This window comes from Phyllopteryx taeniolatus, chromosome 7 (genome assembly GCF_024500385.1).
Source record: "Phyllopteryx taeniolatus isolate TA_2022b chromosome 7, UOR_Ptae_1.2, whole genome shotgun sequence".
Taxonomy (NCBI): Eukaryota; Metazoa; Chordata; class Actinopteri; order Syngnathiformes; family Syngnathidae; genus Phyllopteryx; species Phyllopteryx taeniolatus.
In genome coordinates this window covers 24,491,406-24,507,376 of record NC_084508.1, presented here as the reverse complement: position 1 = coordinate 24,507,376, position 15,971 = coordinate 24,491,406, and the positions used below count along the sequence as shown (strand labels likewise).

General features: G+C 44.8%; 1 protein-coding gene across 3 annotated transcripts in view; it reads left to right on the top strand.

Moving 5' to 3' along the window:
• cers1 (ceramide synthase 1) overlaps positions 1-13,229 on the top strand; it is a 42,403-nt gene extending 29,174 nt beyond the window's left edge. For all 3 annotated transcript variants that reach the window (XM_061778390.1, XM_061778388.1, XM_061778391.1), the window contains 5 exons: positions 1,405-1,585; positions 1,671-1,832; positions 5,548-5,683; positions 8,047-8,228; positions 11,988-13,229. In XM_061778390.1, coding sequence (XP_061634374.1) covers positions 1,405-1,585; positions 1,671-1,832; positions 5,548-5,683; positions 8,047-8,228; positions 11,988-12,030 — 704 coding nt within the window. In that variant the 3' untranslated portion in view covers positions 12,031-13,229. The remainder of the gene's footprint in view (positions 1-1,404; positions 1,586-1,670; positions 1,833-5,547; positions 5,684-8,046; positions 8,229-11,987) is intronic.
• Positions 13,230-15,971: the final 2,742 nt, after the last annotated feature.

Sequence of the window (15,971 nt, the reverse complement as noted above, 5' to 3'; positions counted from 1 at the left end):
TTTTCCATAGATGTGAATATGTGTTTGTCTTCATGTGTTCAGCAATTGGCTGACCAGTCCAGGGTGTACCTCGCTTCTCGCGCAATCAGGTTAGCTCTAATGAGGACAAGCTCTACAGAAAATGGATGATCAAATGATCTACTGCCAAAAATACGACTATAGACAGGGGTGTGCAAAAGTAGATAAAAATATAAAAAACAATTTTTTTTTTTTATCATTTTACCTTCTTTATCACCCCATAGAATGAATTACCCCATAGATGGATAGGTCGATAAGGGCCAGTTGAATGGCTACCATATTTACCTGACCTCACCCCAAAGATTTCTTCTTTTGTTGGGTTAGCAAAGATAAAGTATATTCAAAAAAACCATGCACTGTTGATGGCATGTAAAAGAAGCATGCGACGAAATTAATAAAGACTTCTGTGTCAGTGTGCTTGAGTGTAGAAGGTAGGCTACAGTATTGTGTAAATGTTAAAGACCAGCAAGTTAGCATATAAGAATGTACTTAATAGTAATTTGAATTTTACGCTAAATGTGACTAAAGCTATTTTTCTCCATAATAAAAACTGTATACCTACTTTTGTACCGCCTGTATACATGTACACCATTTCCTTTGCAGCCTTTGACGTTGTGCTGGTTTGTAGCGGATTTGACATCATTGTGGTTGAAGTGTGGCGACAGTATTACCTCGCCTTGTGTCGAATGTATTTTTGGCAGATGTTGAGCTGGTGTGACAACTGCCGCCGCAGTGTTCACAGTAGGCAGAGCTGCTTGCCACGATTCCACCTAAATTCCTTTTTATCACATGGATGTGATTGAAATCACTCCCTCAGGATACTATATCACAGGATACTATCACAGACAGATACTATCTGCCTGTGGTACTGAGGTAAACACACAAAGTCTGTATCCATCCATCCATATCTATTGTTTATAGCCCTTGTCCTCATTCTGCTCGCAGGTAAGCCGAAGCATATCTCAGTTGACTCGGGGCAGAGGCGGGGTACACTCTGGACTGGTCACCAGCCAATGGCTGGGCACATATAGACAAACAACCTCTAACACTCACATCTATGGACAATTTGGAGTCTTCAGTGTACCTAACATGCATTTTTTTGGGCATGTGGGAGGAAGCTGGAATACCCGGAGAAAACTCACACAAGCATGAGGCGAATATGCAATATTTTACGAGCAATACTCTTATTTAACCTTTTTATTTTGTGGGGGAAAAAAATCCAATTTGTAGGAAAACACTATGTAATTATTACACCAAACTGCCATTTCACATCTTGTGCAGGCATTGTTAGTGAATCCAGTCCGAAATTCAGTTGCTCGCCCAAGTTAATGTTATATGTATCTAGTGTGTATCTGACACTGACGTCATCTTATCGTGTCCCCACAGACTGGAAGAGTGGAATGTCAGTGCCTATAGACATCGCAATCGCCTACCTGATCCAGGGCAGCTTCTATGGTCACTCCATCTATGCCACAGTTTACATGGATGCCTGGAGGAAGGACTCTGCTGTCATGGTGGTGCATCACATCATCACCCTGGCACTCATCTGTTTTTCCTATGCCTTCAGGTAGATTATTGTTGTTGTTATTACTGTCAAATATTTTTACATGCAGTTACACCTGTGGTCTACAAGCCGTAGTAACACCTTGTAGGTACCACAACGTTGGTATCCTGGTGTTGTTCCTCCATGACGTCAATGACATCCAGCTGGAGTTCACCAAGCTCAACGTCTACCTGAAGTCAAGAGGAGGAGGCTACTTCCTGCTTAATGACGTGCTCGCCAACATGGGCTCGGTCAGCTTCAGCATCACCTGGTACGTATATGGAAATGTAGGATATATTATAGAAGTAATATAATGACAATTGATAAAATGGGAACTTGCTAATAGTTTCTATGCTAAGATACAGCAACATAGTGACCTGGGAAACAAAAGTGCCAAGGTAGATTGAAAAGGATATTTTGACATTTATTTGTAATGAGAATTGAAAAAATGCTAGCATACAAGCCATAAGTAATTGCTTTGCTAACATGTCACAAGGTGGTGACCAATGATTTTATATCATGCACTGTAGTAGCGTACTACTACAAATGACAATTGATTAAATGCTCACATGCTAGCAGCATACTGTATCGCAAGATAGTGGCCTAATTATCCATCCATCCATCCAACCATTTTCCCTACCGCTAGGGTCGCGGGCATGCTGGAGCCTATCCCAGCTAACTCTGGGCGAGAGGCAGGGTACACCCTGGACTGGTCGCCAGCCAATCGCAGGTGGCCTAAACAACAGTAGTCTAAAACAGATTGATAATGATTTTATATCAAGTTCTGTAGCCAAGTACTGTAAAAATGCTAACCTATAGTTGGTATGTTACTAAAATTTTCAAACCACCTGGATATCAAAATAGACTATATCATTCGATAGAGGATAGAAACACATAAAATGAGCCCTATTTTGTAAGAATCGGCTAAAGATTAAGGATTTTATGCCACTTTTTATGTCGCAAATCGGCCCAAGTTTTACTTGTCCAGAAATCAATGTAAATCAGTAGGGAATGTGTGACTGAAACCTTGACTCTTTGGTAGAAACATGCACAGATGCTTCTGATTAGTTGAGACGGAAATGTGATATTTAAACAGGCCATTTTCCGATTTTTCAATGGCGGCATCCGCTCGAGCCATCTCATTTTCCGGGTCAAACTGAGAGCAAACGCATCGTCAGATTGACTTCAAACTATACACAAATCAAGATTAGTAATAATAGTGAATCACGTCCATATAGGTCTTTATTGTGTCCGAATCCCATGAATTTATGATTTTCAATGCCGAAATTGAGGAACATTTTCATCTTTGTCAAAACCACAGAAAATCTCACCTGAATTGAAAATTTCAAAAACGAGGCGGGAGAGGGATTTCCCATCAAGGAAATCTGAAAAGAACAAGGATTAAACGAGATTTTGGTGGACCTCCGCTAAATCCAAGTGTCGAAAATCCGGCACAGTGAAATGTAAAGAAAATGGCGGCTATTTTTCTAGATTTAGGAGCATACCTACCTATACCAGGAAAGCGATCTGAGAAGCAAATGTGCTAAAGCAGATTGATAATTATTCTACATCATGCCATGTAGTCAAGTACGATTTCAAATGAGTATTGATGAAATTTTAACATGCTTACAGTGTCTATGCAAACTTACAGCAACATTGAGTAACAAAAACACCAATATAGATTGATAAGGAGTTTACATCTTGCCCTATATTCATATACTAATGCAAATTGAACAAAAAAAATAACATGCTATCAGTTGTTATGCTAACATACAGAAAAGCAAAACTACCGACCAGTGTAGTGATGGTGTTAAGGAAGATTGATGATGATTTTACATCATGCCCTGCGGTCATGTAATGACTCGGCAATTCACGGAATGCTATTCGCAAAATTACATATTTGTGTTTTTTTTTCCTTGTGGAACCTATCCACAGTTAAGCTTTGTATATGGGGAGGAACTAAGTTTAGACTAGGTTGTTAACGGTAGGAGTTAAATTAGTCTTCGCCACATATGCAGGTACACGCACACTTCGGGTGCATTTGTTTAATCCATCTATCCATTTTCCATACCGCTTATCCTCACTAGGGTCGCGGGCGTGCTGTAGCCTGTCCCAGCTAACTCTGGGCGAGAGCCGGAGTACACCCTGAACTGGTCGCCATCAAATTGCAGGGCACATCTAAACAAACAACCATTCACACCTATGGGTGATTTAGAGTCTTCAATTAACCTACCATGCATGTTTTTGGGATGTGGGAGGAAACCGGAGTACCCGGAGAAAACCCACGCAGGCACGGGAAGAACATGCAAACCTATCCCAGCTAACTGTGGGCGGGAGGCGGAGTACACTCTAAACTGGTCGCCAGCCAATTGCACAAAGTTATTTTACTTATAAGTTAAATACAACTGAATTGTACTTAAAAAAATGACAGAGCCACTGTGACATTATGCAGTCTTTGAACATTTGATTCAGTGATTCCCCTTCCCATGGGTTCACCACTTCTGGGAGGGGCCAAGGAGGTTTGTGTAGTGTGAGCTGGGCAGCGGCCAAAGTCGGGGACCTTGGCGGTCCGATCCCCGGCTACAGAAACTGGCTCTAGGTACGTGGAACGTCACCTCTCTGGAAGGGAAAGAGCCTGAGCTAGTGTGCGAGGTCGAGAAATTCCAACTGGATATAGTCGGGCTCACCTCGACACATGGCTTGGGCTCAGGTATCAGTCTTCTCGAGCGGGTTTGGACTCTCTTCTACTCGGGAGAGGGAGTTGAGAGGCACTGAGCAGGTGTAGGTATACTGACTACTGCCTGTACGTTGGGGTTCACCCCGGTGGACGAGAGGGTAGCCTCTCTCCGCCTTCGACTGGGGGGATGGGTCCTGACTGTTGTCTGTGCCTGTGCACCAAACAGCAGCTCAGATTACCCACCCTTCTTGGAGTCCTTGGTGGGGGTGCTGAAGAGCTGTCAATCCGATTGGGGGGGGAAGAAGCCGGTCCGACCTGGCAGACCCAAATGTATTGTGAGGGTCTAGTGGGAATGTCTGGCAGAGTCCCCTTTTAGAAGGAGTTTCAACTCCCATCGCCGGCAGAACTTCGCCCATGTCCCAGGGGTTGCGAGGGACATTGAGTCCGACTGGAGCCGTTTCCGCGCCTCCCTTGTCGAGGCAGCCGACCAAAGCTGTTACTGTAAGGTGGCCTGTACCTGTCGTGGCGAAAATCCCTGATCATGTTGGTGGACACCAGCGGTAAGGATGGCGTCAAGCTGAAGGAGTCCCATGGCGCCAATTTGGCCTGTAGGACTCCTGAGGGAGCTGATGGGTACCGACTAGCCAAGCGAAATGCGGCTTTTGTGGTCGCTGAGGCAAAAGCGGTTGGAAGCCGAGCGTGAAGCAGCCGGGATGAAAATCAGCACCTCCAAATCTGAGACCGTGGTCTTCAGTTGGAAAAGGCTGGAGTGCCCTCTCCGGGTCGTGGAAGAGATCCTGCCCCAAGTGTTGGACTTCAAGTACGTATCTCGGTGTTTTGTTAATGGAAGAATGGAGTGGGAGATGGACAGGCGGATTGGAAAGAGAGAAAGAGCTGAGTCAAAAGGCAAAGCTTTTTATTTACCGGTCATACCCTCACCTGTGGTCACGAGTTGTGGGTCGTGACCAAAAGAACAAGATCGCGGATACAAATGAGTTTCCTCCGCAGGGTGGCTGGCCTAGGAATGCCTCTGGGTCTCTGGGCTTCCCTGCTTAAGCTGCTGCCCATGCGACCCGACCTCGGATAAGCGGAAAAATATGGATGGATGGATTCAGTGATTAATTAGCATACCACTAGAGGGAGCCCCTGTACTACTGGTGGTACTCGTACCACACTTGAATCTCACTGCTTTAGATGAATAATAATTTTATATCATGCCATGTACTATGGTACCATCACACAATGATTCCATCTGATTTTGGAGATGTATGTGCTCCTTTGTATTATCATTTCTCTGTTCCTCCCTCAGGTTCTGGTTCCGTCTGTACTGGTTCCCCCTCAAAGTGCTGTATGCTACCTGCGTGTCAGTCCCCAACATTCCCTTCTACTTCTTCTTCAACACTTTGCTCCTCGCCTTGTTGCTCATGAACATCTACTGGTTCTTGGTAAGAAATACTGTGCTCCCCTGATATATCCTGGTTCACCTACGACGGCCCCGCTACATCCCAGATTTTATCGTGGAACGTTTCTACTTGTCTATTGAGGGAATTCTTGCTATTATCACAGAAATCTGCAGTTTATAGCAATTGCTTTTCATGGGATTTTATAGTACGCTTAATAGGGCTGCACGATGTTGGAAAAAAAATGTATTCAAATGTATTCATATAGCGCATTTCATACACAAGGTAACTCAATGTGCTTTACATGACTAAAAGCATCTAAAAACAAAGAAAAGAAAAAAAATAAAAGTACAATTAAAACAGCCCAGGAAATATAATGTAAAAGTGGAAATGCTCTAAAAAGCATGAGAAATTCTGGACTTAAAAACATTCACACTTGGGGCTTATGTCACGGCTTATGTCACTTCAGAATCAGAATCAGAATCATCTTTATTTGCCAAGTATGTCCAAAAAACACACAAGGAATTTGTCTCCGGTAGTTTGAGCCGCTCTAGTATGACAGTCTGGCGATCTTAGAGCACTACTGGGTTTGTATACCATTAGCATTTCTTTCATGTATTCAGGACCTAAACCAGTTAGTTATTTATAGACCAGTAGCAGAACTTTAAAATCTATTCTAAAGCTGATTGGGAGCCAGTATAAATACTTTAGAATTGGAGTAATATGCTCTGACCTCTTTGTTTTGGTCAGAACCCGAGTTGCAGTATTCTGTATGAGCTGCAGCGGTTTAATGCTCTTTTTGGGGAGTCCAGTCAGAAGACCATTACAATAGTCATCGTCCCGCCTGAATGAGGGCATGGGAAAAAATTCCTATTTTGCTCTTTAGAATGAAACGGCAGGCATGCGGCAGCTGCGTAAGTGCGCAAGGTGCATTGTGGGACACTGCCGAAATGGGAGGAAATATGTTCTTTTGTAATACAGCATTCCTCACACATCCCAAAAACATGCGTGGTAGGTTAATTGAAGACTCTAAATTGCCTGTAGGTGTGAATGTACGTTATTTATGTGCCCTGCGTTTGGCTGACGACCAGTTCAGGGTGTACCCCGCCTCTCGCCTGAAGATAGCTGGGATAGGCTCCAGCACGCCCGCGACCCTAGTGAGGAGAAGCGGGACAGAAAATAGATGGATGGATGTCCTCATTCATAGTAGTTATCATACAAGGAGATAAGTAACACTTTGGGCTGCTACGTGTTGTTTGAAGCGTTATAATTTACGGTAACATGGGTGCTAATCTTATTAGCATGTCCAAACAGGTCCTTCTGCCAGTCACTTTTAATATTACCGTTGATTCACTGTATATTACAGTACACCAGCATCGCAGCAGACCCTGCGATGCAACTATTGCGCACGCGTACATCGCATTTACGATGCTCAAATAAAATATCATGCAGCCCTAACGCCCTTGCATGTGAGAAAGGAGAAACACAGTTGCTGATGCTGTCATGGTCTGTGTTTTGGTTTGGGTTGTGTTTAGTTTTGTTCAATGTTTTCCTGTGTTCCATGTTTGTCGTGTGCTCATTAGGTTGTTGTGTCCACCTGTTCTCGTCTACTTTGTCGACCAATCAGCTCTCTCTAGCCACTCGTCTTGTCCAGGTGTTCCTCGTTGTCTCGTCAATTTGTTTGTATTTAGTTCCCTGGTTTCTTTCAGTTCTCGTCGGTTCATTGTCGTTGTCACATGTCTTGCCATGTCATTATCGCTCAGGTATTTCACCAGTCATGTCTTGTTTCTTGTTTTGGGTTCACTCAAGTGTTTCTTTGTTACTTTGTGTTTAGATTTTGGACTTTGTTAATTTAGCATTTAGACTTTTTCATGATCTTTGTTTTCCTTTGTTTTTGGAATTAAATATTATTATTTTGAGATTCCCGCACTCCTGCCTTGCCTCCCTGCTTCCCTGCAATTGGGTCCACCATGTTCTTGCCTTGCGTTCCTCGCCTTCGCCCTAACCACGTACGTGACAGATGCACTTTTCAGGAACACATAAAGACAATGAGCACATTCAGGCAGTGACTGCTGTCGGTCACAGCTCATGCCCAGACACTCACATGCAGACTAGCCCACCAGGACCCGCCTCTAAAAGGCACACATCTAAAACACAGACACTACAATACATACAATACTTTAGATACATTTTATGCTTGCAATTTTTAATGTGTGTTAAAAAATGTTTAAAAATATGTTTTAATACATGTAAATGTGTTTACTATTTCCCCAAAACAAATGTATATGGTCTTTATGTTGCAGTGTTCCACCTATTGCAGGTGGTTCTGGAACCTCCACAAAGAACAGGGGTTCGCTGTAACTAAATTGACATTAATAATGATTGGATCTGTGTGTTTCCCCCCACAGTTCATCGTCATATTCGTAGTAAAATTGCTGAAGATGAATGAGGTGAACGATGTCAGGGAGTATGAGGACGAGGAGGGCTCCAAGGCAGCAGCGGGCCTGCTCAGAAATCCTCAGGCGGCAGCCACAAATCGCGACAGTGATCACCCCAATGATGATGCTGGACATCACAACTCTGACGATGGGTGAGAAGATACTGACACTTGATCTTTCTGACATCTCAGCGGGGAAAACACGTCCGACCTGTTGACATCAGCTAACCGTACTTTAAATGAGGAGAGTACATCAATATTCCACACAGGACATTAGAATCCGGGAACCCGCGACTGTGAGGCAGAACTGCTAACCACCGCACACATTTTTTTTTTAGTTTAGGTCAAGAGTTGGGCCAAGTATGGTGTGCAGGCCATCTCCGTTCTTCCCACAGAGAGTTCTGCAATATTTGTTGCATTAATTAAGCTGTTTCTTCCTAAAATCGATTAATTAAAATGTGTGTGTGTTAATTAAAATCTCCTTGAGCTGTCACCTTATCGTGGTGGAGGGGTTTGTGTGTCCCAATGATCTAAGGAGGAGCTAAGTTGTCTGGGGCTTCACGCCCCTGGTAGGGTCTCCCATGACAAACAGGTCATAGGTGAGGGACCAGACAAAGCACGGCTCCAAAAACCCCCATGATGAATAAAGCAAATGGATATAAGTTTCACCTGCCTGGACGCAGGTCAGAGGGGCCCCCCTTTGGAGACAGGCCTGGAGGTGGGGCCTCGAAGGCAAGCGCCTGGTGGCCGGGCCTGCACCCATGGGGCCCAGCCTGAAAGGGTAACGTGGGTCCCCCTTCCCATGGGCTCACCACCATAGGGAGGGGCCACAGGGGTCGGGTGCAGTGTGAGCTGGGCGGTGGCCGAAGGCGGGGACCTTGGCGATCTGACCCCGGCTACAGGTGCCACAAAACAGCAGTTCAGAAGACCCACCCTTTTTGGAGTCTTTGGAGGGGGTGCTGGAGAGCGCTCCCGCTGGGGACTCCATCGTTCTGCTGGGGGACTTCAATGCTCACGTGGGCAATGACAGTGAGACCTGGAAGGGCGTGATTGGGAGCAACGGCCCCCCCGATCAGAACCCGAGTGGTGTTCTGTTATTGGACTTCTGTGATCATCACAGATTATCCATAACGAACACCATGTTCAAGCCTAAGGGTGTCAACATGTGCACTTGGCACCAGGACACCCTAGGTCGTAGTTCGATGATCGGCTTTGTGGTCGTGTCATCGGAGAGGGGCGGAGCTGTCAACTGATCAGCACCTGGTGGTGAGTTGGCGCCGATGGTGGGGGAAGATGCCAGTCCGACCTGACCCAAACGTATTGAGAGGGTCTGCTGGGAACGTCTGGCAGAATCCCCTGTCAGAAGGAGTTTCAACTCCCACCTCCGGCAGAACTTCACCCATGTCTCTGGAGCTGTGGTCGTAAGGTAGTCGGTACCTCTTGTGGCGGAAATCCCCCGACCCCGTTGGTGGAAACCAGCGGTGAGTGATGCCGTCAAGCTGAAGAAGGAGTCCTATCGTGCCTTTTTGGCCTGTGAGACACCTGAGGCAGCTGATGGGTACCGGCTGGCCAAGCAGAATGCAGCTTTGGTGGTCGCTGAGGCAAAAACTCGGACATAGGAGGAGTTTGGTGAGGTCATGGAGAACAATTTCCGGACGGCTTCAAGGAAATTCTGGTCCACCATCTGGCGTCTCAGGAGGGAAAAGCAGTGCACCATCAACACTGTGTATAGTGGGGATGGTGCGCTGCTGGCCTCGACTTGGGACGTTGTGAGTCGGTGGGGAGAATACTTCGTAGACCTCCTCAATTCCACCGACATACCTTCCCATGACAAAGCAGAGTCTTGGGTCTCTGAGGTGGGCTCCCCTATCTCTGGGGCTGAGGTCACCGAGGTGGTTAAAAAGCTCCTCGGTGGCAAGGCCCCGGGGGTAGATAACATTCGCCCGGAGTTCCTAAAGGCTCTGATGTTGTGGGGATGTCCTGGTTGACATGCCTCTACAACATCGGATTGGGAAACTTGGGTGGTGGTCCCCCTTTTATAGAAGGGGGACCGGAGGGTGTGTTCCAACTACAGGGAGATCAGACTCCTAAGCCTCAATGGTAAATTTTATTCAGGGGTGCAGGAGAGGAGGCCTGTCGGGAAGTCGAATCTCAGATTCAAGAGGAGCAGTGTGGTTTCGTCTTGGCCGTGGAACAGTGGACCAGCTCTGCACCCTCGAGGGTGGATGGGAGTTCGGCCAACCAGTCTGCATGTGCTTTGTGGACTTGGAGAAGGCGTTCGACCGTGTCCCTCTGGGTGTCCTGTGGGGGCTGTTCGGGAGTGTGGGGTGCCGAACCCCCTGATACGGGCTGTTCGGTCCCTGTACGACCGGTGTCAGAGTTTGCTCTGGATTGCTGGCAGTAAGTTGGACTCATTTCCTTTGAGGGTTAGACTCCGCCAGGCTGCCCTTTGTCACCGATTTTGTTCATTACTTTTATGGACAGAATTTCTAGGCGCAGCTGAGGCGTAGAGGGGGTCCGGTTTGGTGGCCTCAGTATTGCATCTCTGCTTTTTGCAGAGGATGTGGTTCTATTGGCTTCATCAAGCCGTGATCTCCAACTCTCACTGGAGCGGGTCGCAGCTGAGTGTGAAGCGGCTGGGATGAGAATCAGCACCTCCAAATCTGAAACCATGGCCCACAGTCGGAAAAAGGGTGGAGTGCCCTTTCCAGGTCGGGGATGAGATCCTGCCCCGAGTGGAGGAGTTCAAGTACCTTGGTGTCTTGTTCACGAGTGAGGGAAGAATGGAACGGGAGATCGACAGGCGGGTCAGTGCAGCGTCTGCATTGATGCGGACTTTGTATCGGTCCGTTGTGGTAAAGAAGGAGCTAAGCCGAAAGGCGAAGCTCTCAATTTACCGGTCGATCTAAGTTCCTACCCTCACCTATGGTCACGAGCTGTGGGTCGTGACCGAAAGAACAAGATCCCGGAAATGAACAAGCGGCCGAAATGAGTTTCCTCCGCAGGGGGTCCGGGCTCTCCCTTAGAAATAGGGTGAGAAGCGCGGTCATCCGGGAGGGGCTCAGAGTAGAGCCGCTGCTCCTCCACATTGAAAGGAGCCAGATGAGATGACTTGGGCATCTGTTTAGGATGCCTCCCGGACGCCTCCCTGGTGAGGTGTTCCGGGCACGTGCCACCGGAAGGAGACCCCGGGGACGACCCAGGACACGCTGGAGAGACTGCGTCTCTCGGCTTGCCTGGGAACGCCTCAGGATCCCCGCCGGAAGAGCTGGATGATGTGGCTGGGGAGAGGGAAGTCTGGACGTCCCTGCTAAAGCTACTGCCCACGCGACCCGACCTCAGATAAGCGGAAGAGAATGGATGGATGGATGGAAAAGGAATTTATTCATTTATTATTAATTTACCTCATTTAATAATTTGTTAATTGATTTACTGTCAATAATCAAATACAAATATTAATACATTTTATTTTTAGTTAAGAATTGTTTCATTAATTTAAATTAAATATTGTTTCATGATTCAAATAAACAATTTGACATAAAAACAAATATTACTAAAACATTTTTTAATTCGTTAATTGGTTAATAAAATATAATTTAATGATGAATACACGGCACGGTGGACGACTGGTTAGCACATCTGCGTCACATTTCTGAGTTTAAATCCCGGCCCCGCCTGTGTGGAGTTTGCATGTTCTCCCCGTGCCCGCGTGGGTTTTCTCCGGGTACTCCGATTTCCTCCCACATTCCCAAAAAACATGCATGGTAGGTTGATTGAAGACTCTAAATTGCCCGTAGGTGTGAATGTGTGTGCGAATGGTTGTTTGTTTCTATGTGTGCTTATATCTGGGTGGCCTTGAACGCCTCTGATATCCTGTGTCGCTCACGCTCATCCGCTGCTGTGTGCCGGCAGGAAGCACGTGCAGAATGGCGTTGCAAAGGAGAAGCGTCTATGAATGGCAGTGCGGCGCCCCCACCAGGCAGGAGGCCGCGAGAGGAGAGGAACACCACCACTACACGCACACACACACACACACACGTATGCGCTTAACATCCTTAAGTATTTCCTGTTGTTTTTATTCGAGCACTGCGAATGTTATCTCTTCGAGGCCGTGAGCAACAGATTGTCAGGGGAGTGAAATGTCACATGATCATCTTTTGAATCCCCCCTTTTCCAAATCATCCAACCCCTTGCTTAATTGAGTTGACTCTCATTACAAGGGTCTGCGGTGGCCTCCGGCCTCTGTTAGCCACATTAGTGTGTGCGTGTGTGAGTGGAGAAAGGATGCCGAGCAAGTCGATAAAGCTTGTTCTTTTTACAACACTTCACCTCAATATTACTTGTTATCCCCCCGATCAATGTGTGTGTGTGTGTGTGTGTGTTGCACTGACATGAAGGCCAACAAGCTGACTGCTGCTTTAATGACAGCAATGAGCTGGAATCGATGGACTGGGGTTTTTAAATAGTTAAAAAATTTTGTGTGTAAAAATGCCCCCCCCCCCTGTTTGGGTTCAGTACCTCCGACCTTGTCGATCAACTTCCGGCTCTTGTTTTGAAAACTCAGCGTGCTTGTGGTGCTGGAGAGGGTTGCACAGTTTGTCTCCTGTTTACCTTGTCATCTCTCATCATTCCCGCATCCACGACTCACAAAATGTTAGGCAGATTTGGCTTTTGGGTGAAATTTCACAATGAACTTAAAATGCCTTAACCTTTACAGGTGACCTTAATATAAGCTTCTCTAAACTTTTGAATGCATCTAACCATCTGTTGTTTTAGTACTGCTTGTCTTCATTCTTAGTAATGTTGAGATATCGCAAGCATGTTTTTTTGTTACTGAACACCTTTTAAAATAGAATTGAATATTAGTTTTACAAACTATTTCCTTTGAATTCTGTACTAGTAATCCACCAATTTGCATCGCTGTATCAAAAGAAGTTGGAAATTACTCTAACTCTGTCGACAGATGTTCTTCCCCACTGCTAATGTGTTGGGAAATTTTGTGATTTTTCAAATCGGTAAATTTTAGGTTCATTTTCACCAAAAGCCCAATAATCCCTCACATTTTGTCTGAAGTGGATGCCAGTGTTTTAGTCCAGGGTATTGTTATTTGCATTGGAACTGCTGCTGTTTAAAATCTCTTTTTTTCTCTCTGAGCACACTGTTCTTATTCTTGTGTTTTATTGTATTGTTTTTCTCTCCTGTCTTGTGTTGGACAGTCTGATATAATGAGATACAAGAGGGAGAGTGGACTTGTTCTACTGCACACACACACACACACGCACGTGGATCGAGCCTCACGTCATCTCTTCCTTTTGGTCAGGAATGCCGGTTCACGTCCGCGCATACTGTCTGTCCAACATCACGTGATATCACGTCGTGAATCTTCATGGTCTGCTGCAAGATGGGAGATTCCAGTTACAAGCCGCACAGACACATCGTGCTATCCAAGCATGTGCAGTGGATAGAGGAATTGTACACACCAGTTTAAAAAAACAAACAAAAAAAAAAAGAGCTTTTTTTTCTGATGTTCAAATTTTTTCCCAAAACATGTGATTTATAACTTCTACGATTCAGTTGAAAATGAAACGCGTTCGTTGTGAGGAACATATATTAAAGAAAATACAGCTTGCTCACTGTAAAACTAGTACTTAACTCGAAACTTAACCCTGCCATTTGAAATCCAACTTGAAACTTTAATCCTGTCTTGAAACCTGACTTTGAAAACCTAACGCAGGCTCGAACCCTAAACCTTGTTTGGAATCAGGCTTTAAAGCCTCATTTGAAACTTAAAACCCCTTAAACTGTTTGAAACCTTAAACTCAGGGGTGAAACCCTTACTGTCTTAAAACCCTATTTCCAAACTCCATTATATGTTCTTTGACTTTCCCTTCCCTTTATAGTATTTCACCACTCTTCCAGACAAAACTATTTGAAATGTGTCAGATTGCGTGGTCCCCTACAGGTAACACCACAGATTTTATATAGAATTTAGGTCTGGGCTCTGGACTGTTGTTAAATAAATCCCTCCACCTTGACTAAAGAAAAAAAAAAATGGTGCAAAAATATGTAAACATATTTTTGTAAAAATATGTAAACATATTTTTGGAGTTGTATTTAAAAATATATATATATTCCTGCAAAAAGATGTATTTTCATTTTACCATTTCAATGGTACAGGGTATAAGTCTCTTTTTTTTTCAAAATCAAATCATTCCAAAATTATTTATCATGGTGTCATTTTTTTTTTAAATTGGGGTAAAAAAAAAACCAAACCTATTTTAATAGGTGTTGACTTTCTCTATCCAGTGTCCAGATACAACCACGTCACCTCATCCTTTTCTCAAGTTGAAGCAACAGTGTCATGTTGTTCTTTCTGTGGCTGACATGGTGTCAGCATCTCAGGCTGCTGTGTTGGAAATCAGTGAGGCATCTTGTGGCATTATTACAAGTTTTTTTTTCTTTTGCTTTGTGCATATAATTATTCAAATAGTTTAGTAATATACAGTATACTCCTCCTTTGAGGAAAAGGCCCAGAAAGTGACATAACTACCTGAAATTATACAACCCCAACGCCAATGAATTTGGTATGTTGTGTTACAAATAAAAACAGAATACAATGATTTGCAAATCATGTTCAACCTATATTTAATTGAATACACTACAAAGACAAGACATTTAATGTTCAAACTGACAAAACTTGATTGTTTTTCGCAAATAATCATTAACTTAGAATTTTATGGCTGCAACACGTTCCAAAAAAGCTGGGACTGGGTCATGTTTTCCACTGTGTTACATCACCTTTTCTTTTAACAACATTTAATAAACATTTGGGAACTGAGGACACTAATTGTTGAAGCTTTGTATGTGGAATTCTTTCCCATTCTCGCTTGAGGTCCAGCTTCAGCTGTTCAACAGTCCGGGGTCTCCGTTGTCGTATTTTACGCTTCATAATGCACCACACATTTTCAATGGGAGACAGGTCTGGACTGCAGGCAGGCCAGTCTACTACCCGCACTCTTTTACTACGAAGCCACGGTGTTGCAACACGTGCAGAATGTGGTTTGGCATTGTCTTGCTGAAATAAGCAGGGGTGTCCATGAAAAAGATGTTGCTTGGATGGCAGCATATTTTTCTCCAAAACCTGTATGTAACTTTCAGCATTAATGGTGCCTTCACAGATGTGTAAGTTACCCATGCCATTGGCACAAACACAGCCCCATACCATCACAGATGCTGGCTTTTGAACTTTGCGTCCATAACAGTCCGGATGGTTCTTTTCCTCTTTGGCCCGGAGGACACGACATCCATAATTTCCAAAAACAATTTGGAATGTGGAGTCGTCGGACCACAGAACACTTTTCCACTTTGCATTAGTCCATCTTAGTCCGGCGGCGTTTCTGGGTGTTGTTGATAAATGGCTTTTGCTTTGCACAGTAGCGTTTCAAGTTGCACTTACGGATGTAGCGCCGAACTGTATTTACTGACATTGGTTTTCTGAAGTGTTCCTGAGCCCATGTGGTGTTATCCTTTACACACTGATGTTGGTTTTTGATGTAGTGCCGCCTGAGGGATCAAAGGTCACGGGCATTCAATGTTGGTTTTCGGTCTTGCCACTTAATGCAGGGATTTCTCTAGATTCTCTGAACCTTTTGATGATATTATGGACCGTAGATGATGAAATCCCTACCTTCCTTGCAATTTTACACTGCGGAACATTGTCCTTAAACTATTCGACTATTTTGTCACGCACTTGTTCACAAAGAGGTGAACCTCGCCCCATGTTTGCTTGTGAATGACTGAGCAATTCAGGGCAGCTCCTTTTATACCCAATCATGGCACCCACCTGTTCCCAATTAGCCTGTTCACCTGTGGGATGTTCCAAATAGGTGTTCGATG